At 38.0% G+C, this 26,840-nt stretch overlaps 1 protein-coding gene across 2 annotated transcripts; it reads left to right on the forward strand.

Moving 5' to 3' along the window:
• The first annotated feature begins 2,269 nt into the window (after positions 1-2,269).
• MEPE (matrix extracellular phosphoglycoprotein) lies at positions 2,270-15,369 on the forward strand. 2 transcript variants are annotated; one of them, XM_045880791.1, is made up of 4 exons: positions 2,270-2,323; positions 6,790-6,843; positions 7,788-7,880; positions 13,897-15,369. In XM_045880791.1, the coding sequence occupies exons 1-4, from the start codon at positions 2,270-2,272 to the stop codon at positions 15,367-15,369; spliced, it is 1,674 nt and encodes a 557-aa protein (XP_045736747.1). The 2 variants fall into 2 exon arrangements, with proteins under 2 accessions (XP_045736747.1, XP_045736748.1); XM_045880792.1 differs by lacking the exons at positions 2,270-2,323; positions 7,788-7,880 and having other exon boundaries at positions 6,772-6,843.
• Positions 15,370-26,840: the final 11,471 nt, after the last annotated feature.

Below are 26,840 nucleotides of genomic sequence, written 5' to 3' on the forward strand. Positions count from 1 at the left end.
CTCCATGAATACCGGGATTTTTTTTTTCTGTCTGTTTTGCTTCCGCTATTTCCCCAGTGTCTCTCACATAGTAGGTACCCAATACATTTTTGTTAAATGTTGCTGAATTTAATACAGAGAAAACTGAAATTATAAACTTTCTACACAAAAGGATAGCTAAAATGTTTTCCACTTACAAACTTGTTAGTTATTCAGAGAGTCCTAATTAATAGCTCTGAAATCAATTTTAATTATCTGGCAACATCATACACCAAACTGAGGTATTTATATTTTCTGTTTATCCTACTTTCGGGAACATTTGATAGCAGCTTTTCACCACAAAAACATTTTTAGATTAAAATTACTTTGCCCCCTGTGGTTATCTGTGGGCACTGGTAACAAATTGTTTGCTAGTGCTAAGTGAGTCTATGCTGATTGGCCATTGGGAACTCTAACAAACTTTAAATTTCAGCAAAATTTGCCCGGAGACTGCTAATCCTGTGGAAGAAGCCAGGTATTCTGAAGGTAAAAGATATCAGGTAATTTGGCTCTCTTGATATTCTTGATAGCAAATAGCTTTATAATGTAGTTTACATTTTCAAGATATATGCCATCCAGTTAGGGAGATTGCTTTTGAAAATAAATGCTTTTGAAAATATTGAAAGTATTCTCTACTCAGCACAACTGTGTAATATTTAGTGCTTTAGTTTATAAAATATAAAATATGTTACCAAGTTCTGGAAATTATCAACTAAAATTGATAGCTTGGTAGCAACTTCCTCTTTGATTTAGGTGTTAGCATTATCAAGATCCACCATAATCCAAAGCCTCTAATTTTACTCTACACCTTCACTTACAAACCAGAATAAGGATAATGTGATCATATTCATAGTTTTAAACCTCATCTGTGCAGATATTTCTATTGATCGGCATTAAGTCATTTGATGACTTGTATTGTCCTGCTCTCTAAAATACTTGGATGGCTAAATTATAGTTAGAATTAAGATCCTGAAAATTATATTGTTTAGATGAGAATAGCCTAGAGTTTTAGAATATATTTAATAGTTACATTATTTCTTCAAATAAAAATCTTTACCTTGAAATGTTTAAAGATTGCAACAGTATTTAGATTATTATACCCATCAAAAGTGTTTTCCCCAAATAATCTCAAAGAGTGGTATAAATATTTTATTCTCATATTGGTCTCTATATGTCTGTGTGGTAGTCAGAAAAATACTTAATATTCATCAAAACCAACAGCTTAGTAATTCACAGTTATATTGACTTTTTTTTTCAATAATGGCTACTTGACTTAAATGAGCTCACTAGATACTCTTAGTATATTCACCAGAGTATAAACATGTGCCTTTATCCATAACTAAATGTTAATGTTTAAACTTAATTTTGTTGAGCTCAATATAAAATATTTTTTGCCTTTAAATCAACTACATGTAGATTTTTTTGTAATAAGATGAAAGAATAAAAACTTATTCAAAATAGTATAGAGTCTTCATTAAGACTACTGGCTCTGTAGTTACACTGTTTAGATACGAATCCCAGTTCTGCCTCTCTCAATACCTGGGAATTCTAGGGCAAGTTATTTGACTTTCTGTCTAATTCCTATTCTAAAACAGGAGTGGTAATACCATCTAACTCATAGGGTGTTGTGAGGCTCAATAATTGAATATATGTAAAATTTTCAGAACAGTGGTTGGCTCATTTTAGTATTCAATAAATTTTAGCTATTAATATAAGGATTACATAAATTGTCTCACTCTTCAGCCCACAGATGGCTACTAGCTCAGATAAATTGCTGATGAATTTAAGGACGTATATTAAGGGGCCATCCTGGTAGCAGACAAAATTTTATTCCTCACAGTAAAGCCTGCTTTGCTGGCACCCATGTAGAGTTGTTACAACTAACGTCATATTATTATGAATTATACAAATAATCAAATTAAATGATCTCTAAAAACAAAAGGGAAAAGTTTCAGCTGACAATAGAGCAAGTAAATGTATCTATAAAAGTCATTTCTATCAACTGATTTCATTGTTTTAATAATATTGGACAATTTTCACTTTTACATTAGAATAATTAGACATATGAAGGCTCTTGGGTTAAAGTATCTATACTTGGATATAAATGATTTTTTTTAAAACAAGAAAATGGACTACTGGGAGAAGGATGTTTATATATACTGTTGTGTTTTATTTATTCTTAGGACTACAGTTTGTAATTGGCAATGCTTTAGGGTAAAATATTATTACCTTTTTGCAGAGAGTCTCAGAGATGCAAATTGTCTGTTTGGGACTGCTTCTTTTCAGCGTGACCTGGGCAGCATCAGTAAGCATTTAAAATTCAGTTATGCATCATATTATCTTCTGTCTCTTTATTTTTCTAAGCAAATGTTTTGTTTTGTTTTTTTAATTAGTAACCCTTACCTTCCTCAGCTGCAATAAAGTACCAAACAAAAAGAAAGCATCCAGCACTTGACACAAATGTCTATCAACAAGGAGTACCTCAAGAAATGTGTGCTGAATTATGAGATGTCAACATGTGGCCTTTTAGGAAATGCCAAAAAGAGTATTTTTGAGAAAACTAATAGCCAGCCACAGTGTTTCAAATCAGCTAATGTTAATGAGTAAATGCTCAGAGACCCAAGTTATAACACATCTAAAGAACTTCTCGATATTTTACTAAAAACTGAAAAAAATTTGACTTGACTGTTTTAAGGCTGACCAAATAGATTTTGTAAATACAGTGGCAATGGAAAGAAACCAGACCTTTTCTGTAATTCTTGTAAACAGCCCCCCCCAACACTGAAATCCTGCTAATGATTTTCTCTTCATCAGCAAGGCTAAAGATGGGAAGAAGGACCCCTAAGCCTAACATAAATTGAGCTGCAATTTCTTTTTGTGTCTTTTCTTCCCTCTGATTCCCCTGGATGAGTACTCAAGATGTGACTAAATTATCTTGTGAAAATGCTGAGTGTTACCGATATTTTCTGCAGTGCAGACACAGTGCTAATTAGATAATGTCTGAAAAGCATCCTAGCTTTTCAGAACAACAATTTCAGTTGGAGAGCATGGAAACAAGTAGTCATTCTGTTGCCAGAAGTACTTAAATAGGGATGCCTGGGTGGCTCAGTCGGTTAAGCGTCTGCCTTCGGCTCAGGTCATGATCCCAGGGTCCTGGGATCGAGTCCCGCATCGGGCTCCCTGCTCCGCGGGGAGCCTGTTTCTCCCTCTGCCTCTGCCTCTCTCTCTCTCTCTCTATCTCTCATGAATAAATAAATAAAATCTTTGGAAAAAAAAAAAAAAGAAGTACTTAAATATAGGTCCTGAGCCAGTGAGTGACCAGTTGGGTAATCCAGTGATGAGCATGAACCATGCCATCCAGTGAGGACAGCAGAAGTTGGAGAAAGCATGGCCCCTCTTAGCGTATATCCTTCGACAGTCCTGTGGTGGGCCATACTGCTTAAAATAGACATCTGCCAGGCCCAAATCACACAACTCAGCTCAATCACAACCACAGAGGCATGTGCTTAGGCATGACAGGGGTTGATTGGTTCTGCCGACCCAGCTCAATCCCACCAGCTGAGGATGAATTTATTTTGAGCAACATATTCCAAGGAACAGCTGGAGTGGCATCTTCTGACCATTTCCCAGTAAATGTTATGTCAATATCAATCCAGTGACCACCGGTCAAGAAAAGGTGCCGGCATTCCTCTTTAGAGGGAGACAATGCCTTCTCCATTATAGGGCCACACTCAAACGTGGCAAAACTGCAACGTGGGTGCAGGGGCAGAAGGGAGGGATGCATATTTCAGATGAAAAAGGCTCAGCAAGGACATAGAGACAAAATTTGGAATTATGAGTGGCTAAATGTGATGTTTTCTCCCAGATAGATTCCATTTGAGCAATTACCTAAATTATTTATTAATAGATTGTGGTATCAGAAATTAGAATATATTGAGTCACTTATATCTGTTTTGGAATTATAATCAAAATTCAAACTGTAGGAGAAAAAAAGTTTTCCTCAACCTTCTTTGGGTTCATGGCTCTGTCAGAAAATTAAACTGATTCAACAGATCAACAGGAGAAAAGCATGCAAATGTTATTAAATTTCTACATGTGCATGGGAGCTGTCACAAGAGAATGAAGACCAGACAAAGAAACAATAAATTTGTGAAAAATTGATAAGACAAAGGGATTTGGGCTGAAGGTAATCCAACTGGGTCCAGATAGTCCTTAAATTCCTTAATGAGGAAGATTAGGGTTAGTTTAACAAAATTTGTGGATTCCTCCCATGTCTTCTCTGAACTGATGAGAACTGGTCCCCAGTAACAGGAGACTTTGTTTCCTGCCTGTAGGCAGAAAAGGGGGAACTTTTTCTGCATTTACGACTAAATTGCCTTCAGTTCAAGATAATTTTTATGTCAAAGAAATGTATTTTGGAGGTGACATTCTGATTTCCTTCAAACACAAAATTTGGAAGTGGAAGAAAACAAAAGATGGATATGGGGCCATGCAATTCAATTAATATTCATCAACATGCAGTTAGACTACAAAGACTTTATTATAAGTTACTTTGTTGTAAGTTCATGACTTATTATTGCAAACTTTTTTGAGGTGCTCTATACTGCCAAGTATGCTTTTAATTCATAGGTGTGTGTTTTCTATGAGAAGATGCTGAATACCCCAAACCACCGTTTTTTTCTCTTGCTTAGTATCTACCCATCTCATTTTTATGTTTTCTCTTTCCTACAGCCCCATATGCAGAATTATTTTCACTGTTTTGAGGGTTTTGAGAAATGAGGCAGTGATCTAAATTTACATGCATAAGAGAATTAAAAAAACCAGTGTTAAAAAAAAGTCCATAATGGATGGAATTATAAAATATGCCTTGAAGGTACTTAATGTAAACTTCAGAAACATTTCCTCTTATTATTAAATATGTTTTTTTGGCAGAGAGCAGGCCATTTAGAATTTTATTATTTTAAACCTGGGACTTCGAGACAAAGGATTTGGTTAAAATATCTCCTTTACTTCTACAACTTCTACCGGCTGTTTAAGTGTAGGTAATTTTATTTCTTCTACTGGCTATCTCACAGGGGAATCAGATGAGATTAGGTATACAAAGGCAGTTTACAAACTGTAAAGTGCTATGTAAATATAAGGTGTTATTAACAAACTATTTTGTTTCTAGGATTTAATGGAATGTTAGGCCTTGGAGCCAAGCCAATAGGGCACTTTTACTAAAGTTTTGAGTTTATTTCTAAGACAAATTTATCAGTCAGGGTCCAGTCAGGAAAATAAAATAAAAATAAAATAAAACTCTCATGACAGGGAGTTCAGTAGAGGGATTTTATTTGGAGAATTGTTATAAAGTATAGGACAAACAGAAAGCAAATCATGGGTAGTGAGACAACCCAAAGATTAAAATTACTACCACTCCTTGGGCTGAAGAAACAAGGAAGGAGGTGGTGTTCTCAGTGCCCTGAGTGGGAGGAGGGGCCCCAGCAGAGGCAGGACCACAAAAGAGATGTGTCCAATCCCAGAGATGCAGCCCCAAACAGAGAAAGCAGGAAAAGACATACCTTGGCTGCTCTCTCCTTCTACCTTCCAACCTCAGGCTAGGCCTCCCGTAGGCCAAACCCGGACTGAAGCCAGATGGCAAAGTTGCTTGGGAAATGTAGTTTGTAGAGGTCATTCCTGAGAGAACAGAAGTACAATATCTGAAAGTATAATTTCCTGCATTTTATTGTAGAAAAATACAGAACGTTAAGGTTTATTCAGGAAGACTGCTGTCTGGGTGGATAAGACCTTTTTATTTCACCTTTCCCTTGAGGGCTTCTGTCTCTTCTACGACGGAAATACCACCATGATGCCTGTTTCCACTTTAGCACATGCATTTAAACACAAACCAGTCCCACCCATTGGTTCCTTTTCCCAAATCTGAGATACCCAGGAGTTTCAAAAATGAATAAGAAAATTAAAATACTGGGAATATTGTTATGTCTGCTCTTCCACAGCAAGCTTGCTCCAAAATTCTCAGGTTTTCTTCTGCATGCTCTCCTGTGACACCAAAAGCCTGGAATACACTGCCTGGATCTATTCCTTCCTAGTTTCTGGCCTTTCTCCACCTCAATAGCTACCTCTCACCCCAGGTACTCTCAAGATCTTTGGACATGTCTATGTCAAATCACAAGGAAGTATTTGTCCTGATCTGTAGGCCACTCCATTTTCCTTTCCCAGACAGAAATCTCTGCTCAGGTGACTGGCAACAACGAAGTCCCATCCTTGGATGTGGTCCTACCCCTTATGTACATGGCTATTGTTTTACTTTTGCTGGACCACCAGCAGCAGCATCTCTTTGCTCGCATAGCAATCACTAAGCTTATGCAATCTATGCACACGTATACTCCACATCACTGGACTCTGATTTTGGTTCACTGATACTAAACAACTCCCAGTGTGCCAGTGAAAACTTATTTTTCAGTTGATAACAGCAACATCCACGCTTCTGCATCTGGAGTGACACCCCTCCCCTACTGACAATTCTCCTGTGCTTGAGTATGGTTCTAATGGGGATGGCATTGTCTCCCTCTGGTGGAGGAATGCTGGCACCCTCTTTTGTAAGACTAAAACAAATATTAATGTAATGTATCCATCTTCTTTGGTTGGAATGATTTTTCACATTGCATAATACAACCCAGTAAGAGAAAAAATAAATGGGACATTTATTGTTGGCAGGAATGGATGAAAGAATGAATGTTTGGTGAAGTTTTATTTCTTGTTTCCTTCCAGACATTTCAGCCACAGACTGAGAAAACTAAGGAAGACTGTGTGGAAGAACAGAGGGTAAACAGAATTATTCTTCTCAAATAAATGTATTTCAACTCTGCAAAGAAAAAAAAAACTCATGAGAGGAAATTTTTAACTGTTAAAATATTCCTGTGCGCTTAGAATGGAATTGCAAAATTACACAACATAATTTTGGCACTTAATTCAGACAATATTTGATAGAAAAAAGAAACATTCTGAATGGAGATTTGTATCTCTTCACTGTGATTTCTTTCTTCAGAGGGAGAAGTGAGTAAAAATCCTGGCGTATTATTGGCGAACTATTTTCCCACACATGTACATGAGAACAAAACAACAAATAGGGGAGTAAACAAAGGGAAGGGAGTTAACCAATCTTAATGTGGAATTCTGTTTACATGGAGTTAGTTTTCCATATGCATGCAGAAAGTTAAACAAGTATCCTCAGCTTTTCATGTCACCAAATTGCAGCCTACCATGGTTTCTCCTGGCAGTCTCAGAAAATTCTGTTCTAGAACCTAACAATCTTCTGTTCTTTACCTCAGCTGAAAATTACAAAGGCAAAAAGGGCAAATGTTAGTCTGAATGTTCACGCTGTGAGTCTTTCCAATTTGACATCAGACATGAATATTGTAAAATCTGCATTTCTCCTAATCCTTACAGCCCCTCCTACCTGAAAATATTTCCACATGCTCCATTTCCATTGAAACTGGTAATAAAATTAATACACCCTGGGAGAGAGAGCCGTTGATAGCCATCCTTGGAGAAAACAGATTCACAGACATGTAGAAAAGAAAGGGACAAGGTTTATCTTTAGGAGCTGGCTGACAGGCACTCTCCTGTGGTTATTAAGAAGCACCACCATTTGTCAGAGGCAGAATTTGACTTCCCTTAAGTTAAAGAATATCTCATACAATAAAAAAGAGAGCCAGACAACATAATAAGATATAAACACATCTTAATACAATGTTATGTTTTTGTAGATAACGTACAAAGGCCACCATGAGAAACATGGGTATTATATTTTTAAGTATGTTTACACATCATCTGGGAGGAAAAATCAAACTGACATAAAGGTAAGCTGAATTTCTGAGTGAAGATCCCTATCATGAGCCAAACTCTGGACTAACCCTAGGGGAAACTGTAGAGGAGACAACTTTACTTTTGATTACTCTGGGTTTCTGTCTGTGGTGGGTGCCTTTGTCCTTTTCCCATAGTCCCTGGCTCCTTAAACATCTCTGCTGTAGAACTCTGACACAGATGGGCCACCCCACAGCCTGGCCGAAATCCTGCCCTGCTTCAGGACCTGCCCCAGCAGGTGTGATACTGGTAGACCCCCGATGCCCGGGCCTTTTTCTTATTGCTTCTGAGTAACGTTTGATCTTTTATAAGGAGGGTTTCTGAACATATTCTATCATAATGGTAAGGATTAGAAGACTAAGAGAAGAAATCATTTTAGCCTAAAGAGTGACATGTTTTAGTGTCCCTTAAATTCATTCCACTGATGACTCCATCTGGGCCAGAATGCTTGGAAGAGAAAGAATAAGGGCCTTGTCCCTGAAATAGGACAATAATTCTTTTCATTCAGCCCCTTTTTGCAGATTCATTGGCCAAAGAGCTGGAAACAGCTTAAAATGCCATCAGCAAAAGAACTATTTACTTTTTTCCAAATCTGGCTTCATTTCCCATGAAAGTGGTAGTTCTCTTCAGAATGTTATTTTGTTCTGCTCATTATTCTTTAGATGGCATCTCTAAGACTAACTAACTGCCTGTTAAACTAATTTGTTACATTGAGTAAGTTAAAACTTATTTGTTGTAATAAATATATGTTGAGCTCTTCCTATTGTGCAAGATACTATGTGAGATAAAATGATTGAGAAAACTTAATTCTTTCTCTCCAGGAACTTAGAGTTAGAAAAAAAAAAAATGACTTATAAAAGTCATTATAAAACTCAAGACAGAAATGTGCAAAGTGCTGTGGGAGTAGTACCCCAAAACTATGATTTTAGGGGTTTAGAGTAGAAAAAAATAGTTTCTAGTCTGGTGTTTAGGGAAAGTTACATAATGGAAATAACTGAGCGGGGCCTTGGAGGAGGAATACAGTTTGAGCAAACAAGTGGATGAGAGAAATTTGAACAAACAAGTGGATGAGAGAGGCCATTCCCCACGAAAAGAATAATATGAACTAGGGCATGGAGATAGAAAGGCAGAGCATAGGAAATCAGACCAGCGAACTGATACAAGGACCACCATGCAATTAGTGATGCAACCAGAAATCATTTAAAATAACAAATACAAAAATGACTGACCATCACATTCCACAGTTTAAAAGTTGTTTCATGTTTTCATCTATAAAAGAACTCTATTCAGTCTTGAACGAAATGCACACAATTCATTAGTATACAAGCTACTGTTTTTAAAGCAGTCGAAGCACCAGAAAGAAAGCAAAATCTCCCACTGCAGAGTAGGGAGAGAAACAAAATTAAAAGGGATTATCCCAATCTACTGATTTGCTAACGCATCTGTTTAACTCAAAAGGCTATATTCACAATGAGCAAATGAATTTTATTTCAAAGGAAAATATAAACGTCTGTGTAAAACTTTCCAGGACTCAATGACTTAAAATAAGTCAAATGTTTAAAATGCTTTTTATTCAGAAATAATTCACTGTAAAGTTTGTTTCTGTTATAGTTTTCCCCACAGGAAAATCTTACCTATTTTCGGAATATTCCTGCCAATATAAAAGATCAGAGAATATCATAACTCCCACAAATAAATAATTTCAAGTTATATCTTAAAGATGCTACAGTTCTAACTTTTACATGCTGTATATTAGCCAGTTTCCTAAGAGTAGAAGGCATTTCCATAAGTTATTCTTAATCTTGAGGTTCCAGTATGAGCTGATTCACAATTTCCCCATTGCTTCCAATAGTAAGATACATGTATGAAAGCAAGCAGTCCGCCAAGTAAAATGGTATACTTATTTGCAGACAAAAGAAAGAGAGAAAAAGGAAGTCCAAGCAAAATACATTTTGGATAGCATAGTCAGAGGGGCCACAAGCTCACGGAATCCTCCCAGAGGGTGACACTCAGGTAGTACATAGATAGAAGGGTCCAGAATTAGTCCATCCCTATCTGCCACCACAACGTCTAGGGAGGGACAAAGCCTGAGAAAATAGCTGTGCATCCAATAATCAAATGACTATCACTCCTATCACTCACAATAGGTAGGAAAGCAAACAGCCATTTGATAAAGTTCTGTATGAAATGATAGTTACCATTATTTATATAGACATTGTTCTAGATACACAGACACTGTTCTAGATACTTTACACACATTATAACATTTAATAAAATCATTTAATTCTCCCAACAATCCTGAAAGGTAGCTATCATTTTACTTATTTTACGACTAGGAAAGCTGAGCCACAGAAAAGTAAAATAAGGTTTCTAAGATCACACAGCTCATCAACGGCAGGGTTGGGCAACTGACTCTAATACCCACGCTCTTTCCGTAGTACACCTACTTTCAACGAGCACTTGGCTGAGGTAACAAGAAAGACCATTTGGCACCTCCTGCCTGCTGTTTGGCTAAATGTGATTCCCCATTATCCTGGCTCCCTGAATGTGGGCTTTCCATCTCCTTTACCTTCCCTACACACTTGCCTGTGAGTGCAAGCTTCCAGCTGTCTACACTTTTTTCCTCCATCTGGGAGCACTCATGTATTTGCACATATTTAATTAATACATCCAAGAAAATGTCCACATGCTCAATAGGAGCCAACAGACTGAAGCGGTGGCCAAAAAAGACAGGAGAAAATTAAGCTGTATTAGTAAAAACAGGGCTGTGGCCAGGGCAAGGAAGCTACCAGATGCTGTGTGCTCAGGACTGCCCAGGCTACATCAGAGTCTGGGGCCATTTGGGACCCCACAGGGTAAAGGAGATCCGTAGTCAGACGACAGCCCCAAACATGGTGACCTAATAAAAGAGAACTGTAAGTGTCAACTTGGAGAAGAGAAAGCATCCAGTGAGTTTAGGGGAAATCTTAACTTTTCCAAATATTAGGTTGCAAATGAAAGAGGAAATAACCTTAGTAATTGTTGCATCAGTTACTAGGTGCAGGTTAAAAAAAAAAAAAAACTTAAAAAAATAGAACAAAATGAAAATTAGATTATAAATGAAAAGATCTCACATAAAACATAACAAGCAATTAGCCTGTAAAGTGTTCAAGGAGGGAACAGCTGACCATAGGTCATGAAACTGGGAAGGACTTGTCCTGGGTGACCCCGTGAGGCTGTGATACCTAACCCTGTCTCTAACTAGGTATTGCTTTTCAAGCTCAGGTGCTACATCCTCACAGCATCAATCTGTCCAATATTAAAGACGTTCTTTTTCTCTTGTCTTCATTTTTGCAGATCAATATTCCAGTCCATTTTAGTTATTAATCATCTTCTATTTGGACACCAATAGAAGGTTTTTTTTTCTTTGTAATGTTTTTCTCTGGCATAATCCAAACCCAAGTGATTACATCTCAGTCTTGGACACTGCAACATCCTCCTAACTGTTCTTTCTTACCACTATTCTTCCTAAACTGTTGATTTTTATTTTGTTGATCCCTTGCTCATAAACCTTCACTAGCTCTTCATCCTTTGCAAAATAAAACCAAATTCTTGACCCTCGAGTTTCAGGTCTACAGCTCTCCAGCACTCTGTATGTCTGTGAGAACCCCAATTAGATATGAGGTCCCTGCCCCACCACTCCACGCCCCCTTCTATGCCCCTGCAGGACTATTGCCTCTATCATCCCATGAGTCATCAGGTATTGCTTAGTACATGTGGCATACAGCCCAATTTCCTACATGTCCCCATCCCTCAATTAATACCTCTTATTTTCATTTCATATTACTCACCAGTTCATATTACTGACCAGGCTTATGTCATGGTGTTGTCAATTTTATCTCACCCTACAATTTGGAAGTGGAGAGAAAGTATGTTATTTATTTTGTCTATAATTGTTCTGTTGCTCAAGCGCTCCTACCTGTGGGTTAATGTGAGGGAAGAGAGAGTGTGCAGAAATTAATTTAAAATCAGCCTGTTTAAACTTAAGTTTATCAAATCATTGTAATAGTTCTTTAAGTAAGTCCTTTAGTCTCTTTTGGGTAAAAACACTCAGATCCCCTCTCTCCTCTCTCTCTAAGATGGCATACAGGCACATGAGGCAATGGGGTATGGCTTATACCATCCACTACATATGATACACCATATGTACAAACATGGCTTCCACCACAGTGGAGGGGAAGATGTGGAATCATCAGACATGCATGGGCAATGTTGCTTGACCACTTGCATGCTATCCACCCTGCTTGTATCCGAAGATGAAGTCTCTGGTTACCATAGCTTAAGATCAGCCCAGTACAGTCTTGGTTGGGGCCCAGTGGTGCATCAGTCTCTCTTGGCTCTCATAGACAATTTAGACCCCTCTGTGTTTGAGTATGACTCACATTTGTCCATAGTGTATATGTTCCGTCTATGTGGCTCTTTTAAGAGCCACCCCACAACCCTCCACAGTGATACCTTCTGGAAAGTTCCTGACCAGACTCTCAGACACTTTCATATCTACCCTGTGCCACACAAATACTGTGAGTGGCATGGGCAAAGTTGCTGTCAACCCCTTTTTCTTTTTGACCCCATTGTTCTGCCAAGCTTATTGCAACTTGGCTGCACCTCAGGTTGGCAAAGTACAGCCTATGAAGCAGCCTCTTTACAGACTACCCCCCCACCAAAAGGACAAATTGAGATACATGTATAAACACTACTTTCCTTCTTCACTTTCTCTTTTGCATCCCATTATCACTTGAGGACTGTCTTTATCTAGATCTCCATTACTTAAACTTTATGACCTAGAACTGTAGTTCTCAAATATAGTCTACAGACCAGCAGCTATCAACATCAGCTGGGAAATGTTATTAAATGCAAACACTAGAGCCCCATCCCAGATCTACTGGATCAGAAACTCTGGCCATTGGTTCCAACAATTTTTATTTTATCAAGCCTTCCAAATGGTTCTGATAAATGCTAAATTTGGGAACTATTGATCTAAACTATCAAATTTGGTTTATTACATGACAAACAGGGAAGAAAAGAAAATTAGTGAATCCTTTTTCTGACAATAGCTGGGTTTGCAACACTTGCTGCAAATCCTTTGTTTGAATGTCAGAAGCTGAGTATTACCTAGATTAATCTATTTGTCCATTTTCTGAAAACAGGGGACAAAAAGAAGAAATGAAAAGAAAAAGAAAATTTTCCTCTAGGCAGATGAATACCTCTGAAGACCAGGGCAAGAACACACACACACATACACACACAGAAAGGGAGAGAGAGAGAGAATAATTATTTTTTAAACTATGAACTCCATTTCACTTGGAATGACTTACACAAGATGAGGACAGCATTTTTTTTTTTTTGCTAAAAATATTACTATTATCAATTTGCATTTAAACATCTTATTGTTTGGTGTGGTACTCACAAAAATTTTAATAGTGAACTTTCCACTTTTAGTCCAAATATTTGTCTTTGTCTCAACAACAAATAATGTTGTCATTGAGATTTTAACCATGATTTCAATATCTTTTATTTTAGCAATTATGTTTCTATGTTTAGGAAGGACCACTCTTGAATCATATGCTCCTTAAATTCAGGTCCTCCTTCAAAATTGGGCCCTAATCTACATTTCCAAATTTATTTCTTATTCACTTCTTTAGGATTTCTCTATTCAAACCACAAAGTTTTATTCATATTATCTTTCAAATGTTTCCTGTTTCCAGACATTTGAATATGCCACTTTTTCTTAAAATATCCTCTCTACTTTCCTATCACATATCTGGACCCTACCCATCCTTCAAACCTTTTTCATTCTTTATCCATGAAACTTGCTTTGACCATTCCAAATTTATCTCTACCAGCAAACTTCTATTGAGTTAATAGTCTTTCTCTTAAGCATCTGGTGGGTAATTGTTTTTAAATTGATTGGGAATTATTAATTTTTTAAAATGTAACATAAAATAATACTTTATGTTGAAAATTACACTTTAGCAGGAAGAAAAAAACAAAGACAATATTGCTCTTCAAAATCCTGGTAAGAGAAGAAATCAAGAACCAGCACCTAAAGAAAACATTGCCCAGGAAAGAGAGAAAAACTTGTCCATTCTTGGAGCCAATGAAAATAACCAAAGTAGCAAAACCCAAACTCTTTTTGAAAACAGACAGATAACAAATGAAGATGATAGTATTAATAACAAAGGAAATGCCCACAGTGACCTAAAGATGTCCATTTATCCTGAATCCACTGGGAATAACGGGGCTGAGGATGGAGACAATGCTATCAACAAACTACGTGACCAAGAAGAATATGGTACAGCTCTCATCAGAAATAATATGCAACATATAATGGAGCCAAGGACTCTGCCTGAACTCTTGGTAGAAGAAAACAAAGAGAAGAAACCCAGGAACGTTCTAAGCAAAATTCCAGCAAGTGTGAACTATGTTAAAGTCCCCTCAAAAGATAGGAAGAATTATCAAAGAGATCCCCAAGCCCAGAATAGTCCAGTTAAAAGCAAAAGCACCTACCATACGCAACCCAACATTGGCTATCCAAAACAGCTCCCCAAAGTCAAAAAAATCCCCAGTGATTTTGAAGGCAGTGGTTACCCAGATCTTCCAGAAAGGGGCGACAATGATATCTCTCCTTTCAGTGGAGATGGTCAACCTTTTAAGGACATTTCTGGTAAAGGAGAACCTATTGGTCCTGACCTAAAAGGTGCAGATATTCAAACAGAGTTTTCCGGCCCAAGTGAAACTGGTACTATCGGTCCTGATGCAAGAGGGCCAGGTTATAATGAGATCCCAGAAAAAGAAGAAGGTGGCAGAAGTACCATCGGAACCAGGGATGAAAATAGAAAAGGGGCAAGCGCTGCTGATGTAAGTCTAGTGGAGGGCAGCAATGGTATCATAGGTAGCACCAACTTTAAGGAACTCCCTGGAAAAGAAGGAAACAGAGTAGATACCAACAGCCAAAATGCTCACCAAGGGAAAGTAGAATTTCATTACCCTCATCCACCCTCAAAACAGAAAAAGAAAGAAGGCAGTAGTGATGTTGCTGAAAGTGCTAATTATAATGAAATTCCAAAAAATGGCAAAGGTAGTAGCCGAAAAGATATGGAGCCTTCTAACCGGAATCAAGTAATCTCAACTGAAAAACAAAGATTTCCCAGTAAGGGCAAAAGTCGGGGCCGGCTCTCTCCTTCTCATGATCTTGATAATGAAATTAAAAATGAAATAGGTTCCCATAATGGCCTCAATAATGAGGAGACTATAATAACACCGAGCAGAAAAAATCATTATGTACCCCACAGACACAATTCTACATGGAATAAGGGTGTGCCACAAAGGAAAGGCTCCTGGGGTTACAGAAAACCCCACTCCAGGAGAAGGTTTAGCCCCTCTAGGAAGCATGACAGCAGTGAATCATCTGACAGTGGCAGTTCCAGTGAGAGTGATGGAGATTAGCCCACTAGAAATTCCCAGCGGGATAAAGCTTCAGATATCTAGTCATCTGTAACCTAACAGGAAAGGAGAGCCACCTGAGAGCAGACCAGATGAGAAAGGGCAGAGCAGAGAATTGAGTAAGCCAAGAAAACTGGCCTCCTGGGGAGATTTGTTGCTCTCGTGATGGTCACAGTGTGAGGTTCTATTCAAAGTCATGACGCTTTTTTTCAAGAAGAAAAATTAATTAAGGTTATGTGGAATAGGTAACATTTGAATAGATGTCATTTAAAACTAGTTTGTGAGTGTCACAAAAGCCTTCGTTTGTTGTTTGCTTTATAGATATGAAAAGCAACAATATCGCTCATATGATAATCTGTAATTAAATCATCCATTAGAAAGTCTGTTGTCCGTGGTGCTTTATTTCAGAGGCAACAAGATTAGTTCTGCCTCTGGCAAAGGCGGTGTTATGAAGTTTATCTGTTGAAGAGAGCTTAACCGCATTCCCTCATCCCACTGCGCTTCAGCTGACATTTCCTTCTTCTTCTGACCTCCCTGTTTTCTAATGGAGATATCCTGCTTCCTATCTTTCTACACTCCCTTCCTGTGTTGCACATTATAACTTCCTATAAGGCAAGTTTTATTCCTGGAACAAATTTCCATGTTATTACTTTTATTAGTTCTGCCTCCTTCTAGACAAAGAAGGGAATGGGATGAAGGGAGGAACGGGGATAATTTGAGAAGGAGAAGCACAAGTGCAAAGACAAAACCAAACTTACTTTGGCAGATGGTATTCATTGGCTGATCCCAAATCACTTCCAGTTTCTTTCTTTTTCCCAATCTTTCATATAGATGCTTTCCCAGCTAATGGCCTTAGGACACTGTTCTGGAAATTAGACCCAAGCTGCCTGGTAAGGGAGGGGAGTGAAATTCTGGAAGGCTTTTGCTCTTCTTGGTAAGAAAAGCTTTTACAGCTAGTAGCATGCTTCCTCCTTTCTTACCCTAGTCTTCTTTGCTCGACATTAACATGATGCTCGAGGGTGCAGCAGTCATTTTGTAACCATGAAGAGAAGGTGACAGGTAACAGAAAATATACATTTTGGTCTCTGCCCCTGGTTCCTGGCATAGAACTCTGAAAACCCTTATAATTTCCTAAGTGATAAGAGCACTAGGAACATCTTTTGTTCTAATATTTGGTCTTTGACCCTGGTTCCTGACACAGAGCTCCTAAATGCCTTGGAATTTCCTGGGTCTTTTGTTCTAATGAGGTGACTCTTGGTGGGCTCCTAGATGGGGGCTGGTCATGAGATAGGCCAGATTAAAAGCTTGAAATTTTCAGTCCTATGCCCCCATTCTCCAGAGAGGAAGGAGGGGCTGGAAATGGAGTTAATAGTTAATTATGCCTATGTGATGAAGCCTCCACAAATACCTCAGACGTCTGGTGTTCAGAGAGCTCTCAGGTTGGCGAACACGTGGAGGTGACAGGAGATAGCCTACTCGGAGAGGGCATGGAAGCTCTGAGCCTCTTCCCACATACCTTACCCTTCACATGTCTTCCATCCGGATGTTCATCGGTATCCTTTATCATATCTTTTTACAATAAGCTGGCAAACAGAGAGTAAACTGTTTTCTTGAATGCTGTGAGCTCCTCTAGCAGATTAACCGAACCCAAGGAGGGGTTTGTGGGAAACTCTGATTTATAGCCAATAGGTCAGAATCATAGGTGACAACCTGGACATACAATTGGCATCTGAATTGGGGAAGGGGGCAGTCTTATGGAACTGAGGCCTTAACCCGTGGGATCTGATGCTATCTCTGGGTAGATAGTGTCAAAATTAAGATAAATTGTAGGACACGCAGCTGGTGTCACGAAAGTGCTTAGTGCGAGGGGAAAACCCACATATCTTGTGTCAGAGGGGTTGTGAGTGTGGTAGAAGTGTGAGAGTAAAAGAGACACACAGGAGAATTGTAGGTTTTCTAACACAAAAAGACAAAATAATCACAGAGATACCACTAAACCAGCTCCATCAGTCTCCTGCCCCCAGAATGCTTGTTCTGTGAGTAAAATAATTCTCTATGTGTTAACTGTTCTTTTTTTTTTTTTTTTATAGCTGAGTTGAATTACTAATTCACATACCTCTCTATTTCTTACATTCTTCTAAATGAGAAGGGCCAAGAGAAGAAGAAAGAGGTAGAAGGTAGAGCAGGTTGTTTATTACTTCTCTTGTCTCTCTAAGATAGAAGTTTCCAGACAGTAGAAATAATGACTGGTACATTCTGGACGGCACCTAGACTATTGAGTTGAATAATGTATATAACACAAATGAAAAACATCAGTATCAATACAACATCATGGTGCCTTCAAAAAATCTAAACTGTACATTAGGTTGATAGAAGGTACTTTTTTTTGCTAAATAAAAGTTGCAATATAAGCTATGGAAAGAATCAGATTCTCCACATACACCCAAATAATAATGGCTAACATGTGCCGTGCTCTGTTGCAACCTTTAATCTGCACACCGCCCAGTTATATGGGTACCATTACTATCCCCATTTTACAGCTGAGGAAACTGGGCCACAGAACTGTTAGTAAGTGTCCGAACTAGTAAACTAGGATTTGATCCAGGTAGCCAGGCTCTTTGCTCTTAAACACTCACTGTACTACCATACATCATATAGATAGATATACATAATACAGAATACACATTACATATATGGATGGAAGTATATATATAGACACATATACACGGAGAGTGTGTGTATATATCCATATATACATGTGGGCATGCGCGTGCGCACACACACACACACACAGCAAGAGAGAACCTGAAAATAGAACCTGAAAACAAGGAATATCTTCTTTCCCTCACTTAGTCTCCATCTTTTAGGTATAACAGTAATAAGTGTCGATGAAAAGAGTTAACATATCACCTAATAAATTAGTCACCATTAGAATTCCAGAATAAACTCTTTCTAGTACTTCGCTTTTTTAAAGATAAATACAATCTTGGTGCACAAGTACACACACACACACAACTTGAGGCAATTAATGAAATGAAGAAAACTATTATCAGAATTTAAATTGCAGAAAAATGAATTGAAATCAACCTGCTATTTACATTCTAGATTATAACAGATTTTTACATGTAAATGGTCTGATCACATGAAAAACACTTGGCATTGTAAAGAAAAAAAAAAATGAAGTGATGGAGAAAACGAATGTTTTCTTTGGGTTTGCAGGCAGGACTTCCAAAGGCTGTCAGTCTTAGTCTGCTATCTAGTGGAGAAATTGTACATTTCAATTCTCTGGCCAGATGTTCTTTTTTCTCACCAAGCTTCAGTATTTGTGCACATTCACTTAAAACACTGACAATGTTCAGATTTTCATCCATTTAAGGGAAACTGGAAATGTTTCAACATCTTCGATGCCTTGCCAAAGGATTCAGACATACAGGGTTGAGTCCAAAACTGAAGGACCAGATATCTGGAAGCCCAACCCACAGTCAGGCCGTGGGTCTGTGCTGTGTCCAAACACACATTTCAGCCAGCAAGCTGCACTGCTTCACTTTTTTTAAAAAAACAAACATAGATTTCCAAAACAGGGCAGAAAATTCCAGCTTCACAAAGCTGCCTTTTATGCAATGATTGAAATGTGCATATTCTGCCACCTTGTGCCCAAAAAGAAAAAATTGCTCCAGGCATTTATTTCAATGCTGGCTACTCCCTCCAACCTCACCCTCCTAGATTTCTCTGCTTATAAATATCTACCTTGATTTTGCAGCTAGAGTTCTTCTGTTTTTAGCAATCTAGCTAGTCGGGACGATGTATCTGGTTCTGTTTGGCATAACGTTCAGCTCTGTCGTAAAATGTTTACCGAATGACTACGTTTTACAAAATTCCGTGGGGATCAGAAGGAGAGAAGAGATGCTCCTGGCCCTTATCGAGACTATTATTTAGTCAAGGAGAAAGGCGTACAAAAGATACAAGGCGACTGTGGTAAAATCAATAATAGAAACATAAATAAAGAGATTATAGGAGTTCTGAGGAAAGAGATGAACTCTAGCTGAAGGTAAGTGCAAACATATAGTAAAGTTCATTTTCCTTAAGGTATTATACACGCAGAGGGGCTTCAGGCAGTCAGTTCCAACAGGAAAATGAGGGCCTGATAGTCAATAACCTTAAATGGTACTGTATATATTTTAGAGCTTAAGAAAGATTACTCCAACCATAGGGTGGGGAAGTGGTGGTGGGTGAGAGGCGTAGGGGGAATTGGAAGGCAGATTAGCTGTAAGAATACCTAAGGACCATTGCTATAATCTAGAAGAAACATAACATTGTCTCTTCACTCAGTATATTAGGACCTGCTTTGAACTAAGTAGGTACTCAAGATGGTAACAGTTGCAAAGACACTATGATGCTTTCAGAGAAGCCCACATTTCAAAAACAACTTCCAATAGGGTAAACTCTGCTAGTCAAGATATTGATACCTGGAATCACAGGTGTTAAAATATACTATTAGGGGCACCTGGGTGGCTCAGTCAGTTAAGTGTCCAACTCTTGATTTCGGCTCAGATCATGATCTCAGGGTTGTGAGACTGAGCCCTGCATCAGGCTCCACACTCAGCTTGGAATCTGATGGAGATTCTCTCCCTCTCCCTCTGTCCCTCCTCCTGCATGCTCTCTCTCTCTCTCAAATAATAAATAAATAAATCTTTAAAAAAAAAAACATATAATATTAGACAGCCCAAAGGAAAAGGAGAAGAAATAGATAGGTCTGGATAAAAGTCATGGAAAGGGGATTGGGAACAGAAGGGTAAGTGGGGAATAAAGGCTTACAAAAAACTTACTGGAGAAATCTGGAAAAGAAGGAAAACAAAACTCCAATGTAATCTCAAGGCCAGAAACCCAGATGAGAAAAAACTAAAAATGATGAGTGGATTAACACAATAACTGCAAGAAAATCTACAAGAACATATGTGGTTTTAACTTTACAGAAGAAGGACAGGAAGAGCTGCAAGTGGACCATTTTATCGAATGGCAAGTACTTTAAAAATTCATGAGGATAGTGTAGAATAGCATATGTGCTCCTTATTTAGAAATATGGTTATTGCTATATTTAATATTAAATAGATTTTTACTATTGTTAGATTAATAGATTAACAATAGAATTTAAACAATTTTAATTTTACAATTTTTATTTAAAACAGTAAGATAGAGAAGACTCTGAAAGATCTCAGAGAGACAAAGAAAAGATTAAAAGTGTAAAGAAAACTGCTAAGGAAAATAAGAATAAAACACTGGGTAAAATATAAGATAAAAATGAAAACAATTTTATGAATATAAGTTAGAACATTTCTGTGAAGTAGTCCTTTCTGGGAACATACAAATCCTGAAAAATCTTAAAACCCAACTACGTCATTAACCAGGAAAGAAATTGGAAAATGTTTTCAAAGAATTACTTCTCAAAATAGCCCCATTGCCAAATGGCTTTGCTAGTATAGTCTCTCATACTTTCAATGAATAGATAACTGGCATGATACATGCACTGTGCACTGTTTTGGAAGTAATGAAAAAGATGGAAAGCTGCCCACTTCATTATATAAAGCTAAGATGAGCTTGATATCAACCCCGTAAAAAATGATCAAAATAAGAAAACAGACAGACATCACTTATGAACACAAATTGGAAAAATCTAAGCAAATTGAATTGCAAAAGTACTTAAAAATTTGTTTTACCTTTTTAAATGAGTATGGTTGACACACGTTACATTAGTTTCAGATGTACAACTTAGCGATTTGACAAGTTTATACATTATGCTATGCTCACCACCAGTGTACCTACCATCTGTCCTGTTACATTGCTATTACGATATCATTGACTATTTTCCTTATGCTGTGCATTTATTCCCATAATTTATTCATTCCATAACTGGAAGCCTGTATCTCCTACTCCCCTTCACCCATTTTGCCCTCCCTCCACCCGCCTCTTTGGCAATCATCGGTTTGTTCTCTTACTTATAAGTTTGATTCTGATTGCTGTTTGTTTATTCATTTGGGTTTTTTTTCTTTTTACATTCCACTTATGAGTGAGTGAAATCATTTGGTATTTGTTTTTTTCAGTCTAATTTATTTGACTTAATATAATACCCTCTAGGTCTATTTATGTTGTCTCAAACGGTATGATCTCATCCTTTTTTGATGGTTGTGTAATATGCAACTCCATGTGTGTGTTTGTGTATAGATATACCACATTTTCCTTACCCATTCATCTATTGATGAACATTTAGGTTGCTTCCATGTCTTGGCTATTATAATAGTGCTGCAATAAACATAGAGTGCATGTATCTTTTCCAATTAGTGTTTTCATTTTCTTTGGGTAAATGCCCAGTGGTGGAATTATTGAATCATATAGTATTTCTTTCTTTTTTTTTTTTAAGATTTTATTTATTTATTTGACAGAGAGACAGCGAGAGAGGGAACACAAGCAGGGGGAGCAGGAGAGGGAGAAGCAGGCTTCCCGAGCAGGGAGCTGGATGTGGGGCTCGATCCCAGGACCCTGGGATCATGACCCGAGCGGAAGGCAGACACTTAACGACTGAGCCACCCAGGTGCCCCTCATATAGTATTTCTATTTTTCATTTTTTGAAGAACCTCGATACTATTTTCCACAGTGGCTGTACCAATTTATATTGCTACAAACAGTGTGTGAGGGTTCCTTTTTCTCTACATGCTTGCCAACACTTGTTATTTCTTGCCATTTTGATTGTAGCCATTCTAACTGGTGTAAGATGATATCTCGTTGTGGTTTTGATTTGCACTTCCCTGGTGATTAGCATATTCTCATGTGTCTGTCATCTTATGTCTTCTTTGGGAAAGTGTCTGTTCAGGTCCTCTGCCCATTTTTTAATTGGATTGTTTATTTTTTGGTATTGAGTTGTATAAGTTCTTTATATATTTTGGATATATCATTGAATATACCTTATTGGGTATATCATTTGCAAATATGTTGTTCCATTCAGTAGGTTGTCTTTTTGTTTTGTTGATGGTTTCCTTTGCTGTGCAAAAGCTTTTTATTTTGATGTAGCAAAAGTACTTTTTTAAAAAATTAGTTTCAGAGGTAGAATTTAGTGATTCATCAGTTGCATATAACACCCAGTGCTCATTTCATCAAGGGCCCTTAAAGAGTCATTCAGTATAATCAAAAAGAATTCATCCCAGAAGTACAAAAGTACTTCTTTAAATAATATTATAGGGCACCTGGGTGGCTCAGTCAGTTAAGCATCTGCCTTCACCTCAGGTAGTGATCCCAGTGTCCTGGGATCGAGTCCCGCATCTGTCTCCCTGCTCAGAGGGGAGTCTACTTCTCCCTCTCCCCCGTCCCCTCTCCTCTGATCATGCTTTCTTTCTCTCACTCTCTCTCTCAAATAAAAATAAATAAAATCTTTAAAAGATAAAAAAATTATAAATATTTAATATTATAATATTATAATATTAATGTTTAATATTCTAAAATATAATTCTATTATATATCACATCAATAGCTCCACTTTCATCAAAAAATAATGACATTATTATTCATTCAACAAATATTTGAGTAGAGTTGAGTTCCGTTCAGATCTGTTGACTACCTACAATGTGGCAGATACTGTCACTGGTGCTGAGGATGCCCTCACAGAACTGACATTCCAATGAAAGAAAGACAAGCAGTATACAGAAAAAAAATAAAAAGTATGTTAGATGGTGATAAATGTTGTAGAAAAAATAAAACAGGGAAGGGTGATAGGAATTGCTATTTTAAATTGAATGGTCTGAGAAGGCTGCATTGAGGTGACATTCAAGCAGAATCGAGGAAGAAGAGGGAGCTCACTATGTAGATATGAAGGAAAGAAGCTTTTCAGGCAGAATTAAGAGCAAGTATAAAGGCCCTGATGCAGTATCCTGCCTGGTGTTCTCAGGAAAGCAAACATGGTTTGAGTGGATGTGCAAATGGGCAGTGGTAGGAGAGCAAGTCAAAGCAATGGGAGCATAAAAGACAGAGCCTTGTAGATTAAGGAATGAGATAGAAATCTAGTTAGAGATTGTGGACAAAAAGTGGATGGCCAGACTTATCTTAAAAGAATAACTCTGGCTACTGTGGTGGAGAACAGAATGTAGTCTGGTAAAGGTAGAAGCAGGGTAAAGTCTGAAGGCTGTCCTAATAATCTAGATGAAGGAGGTGGTGAGAAGTGGTCAGATTCTGTGTGTGTGATCAAGTAGACACAATTCACTGATGACTGGATTTGAGGTTTTAAAAGAAAGAAAAAGGGCACAAGCGACTTTAAATTTTTGGACTGAGAAACTGGAAAAATACAAAATGCCATTTTCAAATACTCAACACCAATTTCTGATTTTCAGATTATTAGTAAACAAGGAATACCAGGAAGTGGAATACTCCTAAATATGATAAAGAATGTGTATTTTAAAAACAAATAATTTTATGAATAACAATGAAATACCAGTGGCATTCAGACTTAATTTTAAAAACCAAAAAAGAGTTTATAATGGAGAAAAATCCAGAAAACACTAAATATCCTTCATAAGTAAATTGAACAAATTGTGGTACAGTTACATAACGAAATTTTTTAATGGCTTAAAATATTTAAATCTGTGGTAAAAGGATACATTAAGTTAACAGAACAGGATACCAAACAGAATATAAAGCCTGATACCAGTTCTCTTTTCTTTTTACATTAATGTTTATAGTAGCTTTATTCACAATTGCCAAAGCCTGGAAGCAACCAAGATGTCCTTCAATACGTGAAGGAATACAGAAACTATGGCACATCCATACAATCAAATATTATATTTAATGATAAAAAGAAATGAGTTAATACCAGTTTTCTTAAAATGTATATAAATGTATGCCTGCGGGGCACCGGGGTGGCTCAGTTGGTTAAGTGACTGCCTTCGGCTCAGGTCATGATCCTGGAGTCCCTGGATTGAGTCCCGCATCGGGCTCCCTGCTTAGCAGGGAGTCTGCTTCTCCCTCTGACCCTGCCCCTCTCATGTGCTCTCTCTCTCTCTCTCTCTCATTCTCTCTCTCTCAAATAAATAAAAAAGATCTTTAAAAATAAATAAATAAATAAATAAATAAATAAATAAATAAATAAATAAATAAATAAATAAATTTATGCCTGCAAAAAGGACTGGAGGGAAAATGCATTGATGTATCTGTGATTTTTCCTTTACATTTTTCTATATTCTTTGTAAACTTACGTATTGAATTTTTCTTTTCTTTTTTTTTTTAAGATTTTATTTATTTATTTGACAGAGAGAGAGAGTGAGAGAGGGAACACAAGCAGGGGGAGTGGGAGAGGGAGAAGCAGGCTTCCCACCGAGCAGGGAGCCCGATGCAGGGCTCGATCCCAGGACCCTGGGATCATGACCTGAGCGGAAGGCAGACACTTAACGACTGAGCCACCCAGGCGCCCCTCTTTTCTTTTTTTAAGGTTTTATTTATTTATTTATTTGAGAGCTAGAGAGAGTGCATGTGTGTACATGTGCAAGCAGGGAGAGGGGCCGAGGGAGAGGGAGAGAATCTCAAGCAGACTCCACGCTGAGCACATATCCCGATGCAGGGCTCGATCCCAAGACCCTGAGAGTGTGACCTGAAATCATGAGTCAGACACTTAACCAACTGAGCCACCCAGGCACCCTGAATTTTTCTTTTCTTTTATGATTAGAAAAACTATAAACATTATTTGGACAAAGAAACACATGCAAACTGATTTAAGGCTTATTCTCACATGCTATCACAAGTGATAGTAGAACAAGCAAGAGTAAGCTAAAGCTGAAATAATAAAATCTCATCTACTCAAAACTACATCATCCCTGTAAGACCGTAAGTTGGAGAGTCAGAGTGGAGACTCATTTCCATTGGCTATAGGGAGGCTCGGGGAGGTCTGAGGGGGGCTCTCGCACCCAGATTTCTCTATCTTCAATGATTGCTCAATCTCCCACCTAAAACATGTTTGCCCAATTGAGGGGCCTTCCCTAGAAGGGGCTCATTCTTTCCAACAATCTGGGTCTCTGTGAAGAGAGAACTCCAGCACTAAACAGGTCATAAAAGCCAACTCTGTAGGAGAACACTACAGACTAATGGGTTATTGCTTACAAATTCTGCTAACTGAAAATTCTATTAAAAGGGGATAGTCTAGAACCCAAACATTTGGGAAACGTAAAGTAGCACACATCTCAGATCAGCCCATTGTGACCTTTTGCTCTTTTCACACTTTAAACTTTTGCTTCTTTGGTTCATTCTTTGTTTCCTTATTACACTTCCTGTCTCTTTTACAGAGACATAGGTTGCAGTCATATCCTGTTAGAATGACTGATTTGTACATGACGTGATGGCTTGCCATAGCTCTAAAGCCCCCAGATGACTTTCTACATTGTGGTGAACGAGGGAAGCCACGTCCACACACTGGGAACAAGTTCTGTTTCACAAGAGCTTGTCTCAGGTTCCACGTTTGAAGAGTGTCCTGTAAGTTGACTTTAAATCATATTTTCGTGGGCATTCTATCTCTTCAGTTTAGACTGAAAGCATTCCCACAATGCCAGATTAATACAGAGGAAATCTGGACTGGCCACAGACCTAGCGGAGACCTAGGAAGCTGATTTGAGGGTCACTGGGAAGACGCCCCTGCTGGTGATTTCAAACTTTGGTTGTATTAGAATCACTTCAAGAATATGTTAAAAATGAAAATCCTTAGGTCCCATCCATGGCCTTATGTCACAAACAATACTCTATCTACTCACTAATGCAGAGTTTCTAAGACTGACTCCAGACCATTGACTCAGAATCACCTCTTTGCTAAAAATACAGCAGCTTTTCTCACATGATACATTTAGGGTGTCAGGGTATCAGCATATATAGAACTACCTCATTCTTTTTAAATGGTCATTTCAATGCTTGTATTTACTGTCATTTTTTTAGCCAAACTCTATTGATGAACATGTGCATACTTTTTAGTCAATCATTATTAAAACCAGTGTTACAGTAAACATCTTCGATTGTGTGTCTTCGGATATTAGCAGGAGGGCAAATTCTAGCTGTGCCAAGCCTATTTTAGCATCAGAGATACAAAGATGCAGCATCAAGTTGCATATGCCTAAAACCCAGTTTTTCGAGCAAGTAGGTAAATATTGCACTTTACATAAATTTGCTTCTGCAACACTTCATCCCATACACAGTATGTTCCCAGGGCAGTTAATTCCAAACACTGGTGGTAGACTAGGCCCAGAGTAATCATCTGAAGATCTTTAAAATAAAGCAGAACCTCTGGAGCCCTGTCTCCAAAGATTCTGATTCCAGTCTCAGGTGGGTGTCAGGAATCCATAGTTGGGGAAAACTTCCAGGCCATACTAACGTACAGCGAGGTTTGAGAACCAGGAGCCTCCTACGTTGAAAACCAGAAGACAATCACTAGATGGCAACCTTACTCACTTTTTTTTTTT

This window comes from Mirounga angustirostris, unplaced genomic scaffold, assembly GCF_029215605.1.
Source record: "Mirounga angustirostris isolate CCGP_5_RB_7025 unplaced genomic scaffold, mMirAng1.0.hap1 SCAF_2, whole genome shotgun sequence".
In the NCBI taxonomy this organism is placed as follows: domain Eukaryota; kingdom Metazoa; phylum Chordata; class Mammalia; order Carnivora; family Phocidae; genus Mirounga; species Mirounga angustirostris.

What these genes read in the sequence shown, in the direction of transcription:
- MEPE (XM_045880791.1), top strand. Translation starts at nt 2,270, where the DNA reads ATGCAAATTGTCTGTTTGGGACTGCTTCTTTTCAGCGTGACCTGGGCA. An exon ending in GCGTGACCTGGGCAGCATCA is followed by an intron (nt 2,324 to 6,789) that starts GTAAGCATTTAA and finishes GTTTCCTTCCAG; the next exon opens with ACATTTCAGCCACAGACTGA. An exon ending in AAAATCAAACTGACATAAAG is followed by an intron (nt 7,881 to 13,896) that starts GTAAGCTGAATT and finishes ATTACACTTTAG; the next exon opens with CAGGAAGAAAAAAACAAAGA.